Here is a 7,516-nt window from a genome sequence, read left to right as displayed (position 1 = left end):
CACAGCACGCGGGGCTGGCCGGCTGCCCCCTTCCCAGGGGGAAACGGCTGCGAGCAGAGCAGGTGGCCAGCGTGAGGATGCCTCATGGGGAGGTTTCGTCTCACGGCTTCTCCTTCCCAACACGTCTCCTTCCCAAAACAAGCCATGGCTGATACCCAAACGCCTCCAGGAGGGAAGGAGGGCACGGCCTCGCTGCTGGCCCTGCAGCGGTGGCGCTGCCCAGGCAGAGCGGGGCACAGGCACACAGCCGGGTATCAACCAACGCAGCACCCGCTTGCTGGTGTCTGGTGAATAAACGAGGCTGCGTTTCAGCTCCCTGCTTTGCTTATTTTCCAAAGAAATGCCAGTGCTTTTGGGGAGGTGGAGTACGGAATGCAAAGCAAGGTGGCTGTCCCACCTGCAGGGGGATGGCAGGTCCCAAACGGGGCTGGAGTCGGGCCCCAAACAGGGCTGGTGTCAGGCTCCTTCCCTTCGTGCCCAACTCCCCACTCCAGGTGGCACAGCCACGCTCGCCCCATCCCCACGCGTGCTTGTCAGAAGCGAGAACTCCTACACGGGCGATCAGCTCTTTCTGCAGGGATCCGAAATAGAAGCAGGGAAGCCCTTCAGCTGCACCGTGACTCATCCCTGGGACACAGCAGCTATTCCTGTAGAGCTCTGCCCGGCGTGGGGCAGCCCGTGCATTGCTCCACAGATGGGCTGCATGGCACAGTGGGGATGTGCCCTGGCCCTGCCGGGGCTCACGGTGCTGGCCCTGCTTTTGTAGGGACTGCTGATCCCGAGGAATCGCATCCCGCAAGCAGGGCGGTGAGCACTGCTGGTGGCGGTGCAGGGAGGTTCACCTTTACTCAGAGGAAGGGGAAAAGCTGTGCTGCTCCATGCTGCAGACATCACGAAAGTGGGTACAGCTTTCCACAAATAAAAATAGGGACATGAAAAATGGGAAGGGATAAACGACTGCTCGACACGCGCCACGTATCCACCCAGGCCAGGCTTGGCAGCCAGGCTCTCCCAGCTGGGCTTTGTTTGTCAGGAAACAACGCCGAGCACTCACCAAGAAGGAAATCCCTATCAGCACAACCTGCCACCTTCCCACTGCCTCGGCCCAGCCCAGACCCAAAGGCCGGGGTGGTTTGTCCCATGGCAGGAGGCAGGAAAGGAGGTGAACGAGGATGCTCCCGTGCCATGAACCCCTCTGGAACCGCCTCCCTGCATCACGGCTGCTCCAGGCTCTGCAGCCCCACCAGGTCTGGGCACCCTGCAGAGGAGAAGGAAGGGACCAGCACAGCCCCGAGGGCAGGGAGCCCTCACCCCCAAACCCAAACCCATCCCAGCTCAGCACGAGGAGCCGTGTGAGTACTGCACCTGCCCCAGCAGCACGGGGCAGCCCGGCACCACACGGCCTTGTATGCCCGGGTAGGAGCAGAGGGCTTATGCAACAACGCAGGCCGGAGTGAAATATTTATCAGGGTATTTAAATAAGTAACACGCAGGAAGCCAGGCAGAAAGAACGAGGAGCGAGCGCACAAAGACGGGAAGGAAGCGGCACGGCCCAGCCACCCCCAGACCCGCCACGCCGTCCTCCCCCACGTCCCTCGATGTCCCCATCTCCCTGGGATCTGCGGTGTCCCCAGCCCTGCAGGGACACCCCCTTCCTGTCCTTCACCCACCGAAGTGCTTCCTGCAGACTCTGAGAGCCCCACCTTTGCATTTCAAGTTAAAATAAACAAACAAACAACCCCCCAGCCCTTAGCTCTGGGTGTAGGCAACACTTCAGGCCCCCATCCATCCCCAGGCAGCTGAGCCCAGCCCCAAAGTAGAGACCAGAGTCAGTAGAAATCTTTATTAAACACGAAGCTCAGAGGAACACAAGCTTGTTAAAAGGCAGTAAGTGAAAGTGCGGCTCCAGCCCGGCCCAGGGCCCCCCCTTCCTCCCTGCCACCCCCCCAAACCCTTGGGCCAGGGAGGAGGAACCAAACCCCAGAAGGGGCTCGGCCTGGATGGCTGCACGGGAATTTAGAAGAGAAAACCTGGAGACAATGTTTGGTCCTCACCGGCACCAGGGGGTGGGGATGCTCCCCGGCCCCATGCACCCCCGGGACCCCCCCATCCCTGGGGGACACACACACGGCCCCATTCCTGTCCCATCGCCCTTCCCATGGCCACCTGGCACGGCAGGGGCTTTGCCAGCGCCCCGTTTGGGGGCAAAAGCAAAGCTGGGGTGTGCCAGCAGACCCCCGCTGGGGCCCTCCACCAGCACTGTTCCCCCCCCACTTCATGCCCCACTCTTGCTCCCCCTGCCCACCACGTCCTGGGAGAGCTCCCACATGGCATAAATAATAAATAAATACCCCACGCTCAGCCGGGCACGGTGCCCTCCCCGCACAGGGGGGGCTCACAGCGACCCGGCACCCCCACACCTCCGCCAGCCCCTTTCCAGCATAAGGAAACCTCCCGGCACCCCCACACTGCCGCGCGCCTCCCCCCCCCGCCCCTCCCAGGAAACGAAACGCTGTCCCCAGGGAACCAAAATAAATTAATCCAATCTATACACAGGACTGCTTAAAGCTCTGCCACGGGCACCCCCGTGGCGAGGGGGCACCGAGAGGGGAGCCCCCCCGCACCCCAGCATCCCCCCCCCCCAAGGACCAGAGCTGCCCTGAGCGGCGCTGGGCTCGGTCACACCGCAGCGAGATGCTGGAGGGGAAGGAAATATTGCAGGGGGGTGGCGAGAGGGCCTGTGGCCGCTGCACCGCCGAGGGACACCCCCAGGAAAGGCACCAGAAACCACGCAGAGGCAAAGCCGGGCACGGGGCGGCCGTCCCCTGCTCTGCCCCACGGCCCCTTGGTTTCAGGGGGCTTCGCCCTCGGCGGCTGCGCCTGGACGCGGGCACCCGCCTGCTTCAGAAGTCCAAGGGCGTGAAGTCCCCAAAGTCACAGTCGAAGAGCTCGCTGATGCCCTCGCCCTCCTCCAGGCCGAAGTGGTAATCCTGCGGCTGCGGCGGTGACAGGGCAATGAACTCGTCCGCCAAGAAGCCCGAGAAATCGTCCTTGCTCTGCTCCAGGAGGGCGTCCATGGAGGCCAGCGGCGAGAGGCTCACCTCCTCGGCGGGACACTTGCTGGGCAGCACGCTGGCGCCCGGCAGCAGGGCCTCTGTGGGGACACAAAGCGACTCTCAGTCCCATGACACACCATGGAACGGCACCTCTGGGCAATGCTCTGCACCACCACCAATAAAGCACGCATGGCATGACCTGAAGAGCTTGGAAACATCCAGGTCATCAGGACAGCGTGGCCCGAACTGCTCATGGGGTGCCGGGATGGAGAGGCCCAGCGACCTCTCCTTGGCACACACCTCCAAGGCTGCCTCTGCCGAGCTCAGCACGGCGCAGACCATCGCTGCCGGTGGGCAGCCAGGGAAACACGAGCACGGAGGCCAAGCCACCCGTAACAGGCAGCAAAAACAAAGCCCGAGCATCGCCTGCAGCCCCGCACCCTCACCCCCAAGGCTCATGGGGCTTGAGCCATGCTGAGGACGCTGTCCCTGTGCCGCAGAGCCCAGGCACTGCCCCCAGCCCCGCCGCCCACCTTGCTCGCCGGGCAGCAGCGGCATGTTGATGTCCTGGGCGGGATGCAGGAGAGGGGAGGCTCTGGGCTGCGACGAGCCGGGGGACAACTCCTCTGAAGGCGCTTTGAAGGGGCTCTTGACGGGGCTGCAGACCCCCGAGCTGTCCTCGGGGCAGAGGAACACGTCAATGGGGCCCTGAGTGCTTTTCACGGAGACCTGGAAAGCCTGGGGAAAAGGCAGGACGGGTGAGACACGGTGCGGGGGGAACACCCAGGGAGCCCAGGAGGGTTACCTAGGGCTCTGCAGAGCCGGGGAGGGACCGGGGAGGGCCGCCACTCACCTCCGTCGGGTCCGAGACCTGGAGCTGGGTCTCCGGGGGGGCTTTGATAACCATCACCATTTGCTCGGAGGGGTCCACGATGCTCCGGAGGTCCTGGCAGGTGACGTAGGCTGCGGTGTGGCGGGTCAAGGAGCAGACACGGGGACGCCTTCACGCACCGAGCCCCACATGGGCAACCACAGGCGCCGGGGCTCGACCGCCCCCAGCCCTCCAACCCCGCCAGACCCGGCCCGGCCCCGCACGGAAGGATATTGCTGGTTGGCGGGGTCCTCGGTGAGCAGCCGCAGCTGCACCGTGCACGTCTGGATGAGGTCGTCCAGCTGCCGCTCGGCCGCCTGCAGCTCCCGCAGCTCCTTCTCCAGCAGCCGGTGCTGGCTGGAGGCCCCCGCGGCGGCCTGGCTGCCCCTGCAGGACACACGGGGCTGTCACCTCCCCCCTGGCTGTCCCATGCAGCCAGCACCCCCCCACGACCATCTCCACGGTCATCACCGCCACTGCTCCGAGCGTCCCCCACCCCGTCCCCGGGGACGTACAGCCACTGGATGTTGTTCTTGGACTTCTTGGTGATGAGCTGGATGCCCTCCAGGACGTTGGTGATGTCGTAGATTCGCCTCTTCTGCACCTTCAGCACCTCGGCCGCCCAGTTGAGGTCCACCACGCCGTCGGGCGACTTGCTCAGCAGCTCCAGGAAGCGCTTGGTGGTGAGGTTCAGCGAGGTTTCGTAGCGGGACTTCTCCCCGGGAGACTTCGCCCCTGCCAGCGGGCGAGGACAAGCAGCATTCAGCCACTGCAGGAACCCAGCCCTGGAGCCGGGAGGTCCCCAGACCATCCTGGTGCCACCTCGCTCCGCATGACCCCAAGGTCTATTTTTTGGGGGCAGGAGGGTCCTCCCCAGGAAGGCTGCTGTGGGACCCTGGGGCAGGGCTCTGCCAGCTGCACTCGACTGCGAGCGTGAGCTGTGCTGTGGCACCAAGGCCTGGGCTTGGTGGCTCACACGGGGACACTGCAGGGTGGCAGGGGTGCGTGCAGGAGGCTGCGGTGACAAGGACAGCCCCAGGGGCAGGGACAGAGCCCCGCAGCTGGGCAGGGCGGCCCCTGCAGGGGGTCCCTGTCCCCAGCCCAGCGCACAGCGGCGCAGTTTGGGGACAGCGCGGTCACAGCCGGCCCAGCCTGACCCCGGGACGCGGCGCGGTGAGGTCTGAGCCCGGTGCCGGTACCTTTGCCGGGGTTCCTGGGCTTGCCGCGGGCGGCGGGCAGGCTCTCGGCTATGTACTGGTGGTCGCTCTCCAGATTCAGCTTGCGCTTCACCTGCGGGACAGGGGCTCCTGAGCGGGGCGGCCGGCACCCGGCCCCCCCCCCGGGCCTCCCCCCGGGGCTCTCGGCGCTGCCTCCCCCCCCCCGGCAGGAGGCGGCCCCCGCCCGCGGCTTCCGGAGCGCCGGGGCCGGGCAGGGCCTGGCTCGGCCCGCGGGGCACCGCGTGGCACGGCCCGGCCCGGCCCCTCGCCGCCCCCCTGCACCCGCCCCAACCCCCCCCCGGCTCCCCGCACCCCGCACCCGCCCCGTCCCGGGGGTTACCGGCGGGCGCCCCAGTGCCGGGCGGCGGGGCGCGGCTCCGGGCCGGGCGGGCTGCGGCGTGGCGAAGAGCAGGAGGTCGGCGTCGGGGCGGCAGCCGCCCGCGGGCTCCTCGGCGGAGGAGACGATGAGGAGGTGCGGGGAGGAGCTGCCCAGCAGCGCCGCCAGCCCCGCCGAGCCGCCCGCCGCCGCCATGGCTCAGGGGCCGGGCGGCGGGGCCGGGGCCGGGGCGGGGGCCGGGGCGCGCCCCATGCCGGGCGCGGGGCCGCTCCGCGCCGCGCCACCGCCGGGCAGTCCCCGCGCTCCGGCCCCGCGCGCCTTTGCGCGCCAAATCCTTTTTGCCGCGAAAGCGGCGCCAGGCTGGGCGCGCCCGCCCATTGGCTGCGCCCTTCGGACGGAGGCGCCCCATTGGTCGGAGCCGTCGGGGAGAGGGGTGGTGCCGGCCGCTCATTGGTCGAGCGGGGCGGCGGCGGACGCGCTGACAGGCGGCCAATCCGAGGCGCCGAGCCGAGGCGGGGGCCAATCGCGGGGCGGCTCCGGGACGCGGAGCGCGCCCGCGCCTTAAAGGGGAAGCGGCGGCGGCCGCGGGCACGGCGCGCCCGGAGCGGCCCCGGGGGCACGGCCACGGGCACGGCCCCGCCGCGGGGCCCGGCAGCCGGGCAGGGAGGGGCAGGGCCGCGCCCCCCGCCGGCACCCCCGGCTGCAGGGCCCTGATAACAGCCCCGCGTGGGAGGGCAGAGCTCAGAGAACCCAAAACGAGGGAATCCGACCCCAAAACGCCCCCGGGGGCCCGGGGGGCTTGGGGCGAGGAGCGGTGGGGCCGGGCCGGGAGCCCCCAGCCCCGCACGGAGCCGCTGCCGCCCCCCTGCAGGGGCAGGGCTCGGGCAGGGCTCCCCGCTGGGCTGCTGGGCCCTTGCCGTGTCCCGCCAGCAGCAGTCGGAGCAGCTGCCTGCGAGCTGCCGGGGGGGGGACACGCACAAAGCCCACCCCAGGAGCTGCCCGTCCCTAGGGAGCCCCGGCCGGGCCAGGCAGGGTTTGGCAGGAGGCAGCTGCCGCACCAGCTGCTCCCTCACACACACACACAAAGGCCGGGGGCAGCTGGGGGGGCTGGCAGCCCGAGCGTTTATTTAGTTATTTTTATCCCCCCCCCCCCAATTCACAGGGCGGTTTATTCAGAAGGAGCAGGCTGAGCCCTGCACCGTGCCCACCCCCCCCTGCACGGCTTGGCTGTGCCACGGGGCCGCGGTGCCAAATCTGCGAGGTGGCGCTGGAAAAGGGCAGATGCGAGGACAAACGGGAGGCAAACCGGGAGGCAAACCCTCACTGCAGCAAGTGCTGCGGGGAGAGGGGGACGGGGGCTTCCCCTGCATGCAGATGAATCCCCCCGGCACAGCTGCAGGGGCTGCTGCTCTTGCAGCCCACTCCATCACCGACAGGGTCAGGAGGGTTCCTCATGCTCTGGACACCAGCGGGATTTATCCCATTGCTGTCATGATTTTTGGCTGCCTCCAAAGCACTCATTGGGGCGGGGGCTGTAAGGGTGTGTGCAAGCAGCTCCCGGCTGTGGGAGCACGCAGCAAGGAGGGCTGGAAGGATGCAACCTGCAGGAACAGGCTGGACCCAAACAGTGCTTTGTGTTTGGAGAGGCCAGAGGGGCTGTGCGGGCCTGCAGCCTGCCTGCCAGGCACACCTCCTTCATGCGTGCAGCTGGCAAGATGCAGAGGATGCTGCTTCATTCCCGATTCGGGCTGGAGCACCCCGAGCTCATCCAGCCTTAGCACGCAGAACCCCCAAAGCGTTTATTGTCCCTGCCAGCTGCAGCCCGGCCCCGCTCTCTGCAGCTGTGAGCTGTGAGCTGTGCTCAGCTCGCACACCGGCACAACCGCACCCGCACGACTTCCTCCAGCGGGCATCCTGCTGCTGCTCTGGGTGAGTTGGCTCAGCTGGTGGCACAGAGACACCGAGGAGAGGAGCTGCTCAGCTGGTGGCACCAAGAAGAGGTTCTCCGTGTTTCCTTTTACCTCCATGGCACACC

General features: G+C 67.6%; 1 protein-coding gene across 1 annotated transcript; it reads right to left on the bottom strand.

Moving 5' to 3' along the window:
* Positions 1–1,829: 1,829 nt before the first annotated feature.
* E2F1 (E2F transcription factor 1) lies at positions 1,830–5,813 on the bottom strand. The gene is made up of 7 exons (XM_038166109.2): positions 5,485–5,813; positions 5,127–5,217; positions 4,443–4,662; positions 4,162–4,314; positions 3,910–4,024; positions 3,590–3,794; positions 1,830–3,154 (listed from the first exon to the last, which is right to left on the bottom strand). Exons 1-7 carry the CDS (start codon positions 5,674–5,676, stop codon positions 2,904–2,906), a joined length of 1,227 nt encoding a protein of 408 aa, XP_038022037.1. The 5' UTR covers positions 5,677–5,813; the 3' UTR covers positions 1,830–2,903.
* Positions 5,814–7,516: the final 1,703 nt, after the last annotated feature.

Source organism: Anas platyrhynchos, chromosome 21 (genome assembly GCF_047663525.1).
Source record: "Anas platyrhynchos isolate ZD024472 breed Pekin duck chromosome 21, IASCAAS_PekinDuck_T2T, whole genome shotgun sequence".
NCBI classification, from domain to species: domain Eukaryota; kingdom Metazoa; phylum Chordata; class Aves; order Anseriformes; family Anatidae; genus Anas; species Anas platyrhynchos.
This window is presented reverse-complemented; position numbering and strand designations above follow the sequence as displayed.

Excerpts from the sequence above, each read along its gene's own strand:
- E2F1 (XM_038166109.2), bottom strand. The coding sequence starts at position 5,676 with ATGGCGGCGGCGGGCGGCTCGGCGGGGCTGGCGGCGCTGCTGGGCAGC. Across the intron at positions 5,218-5,484 it reads CGGCACTGGGGCGCCCGCCG|GTGAAGCGCAAGCTGAATCT; the intron begins GTAACCCCCGGG and ends CCTGTCCCGCAG. Across the intron at positions 3,155-3,589 it reads GCTGCTGCCCGGCGAGCAAG|AGGCCCTGCTGCCGGGCGCC; the intron begins GTGGGCGGCGGG and ends GTGTCCCCACAG.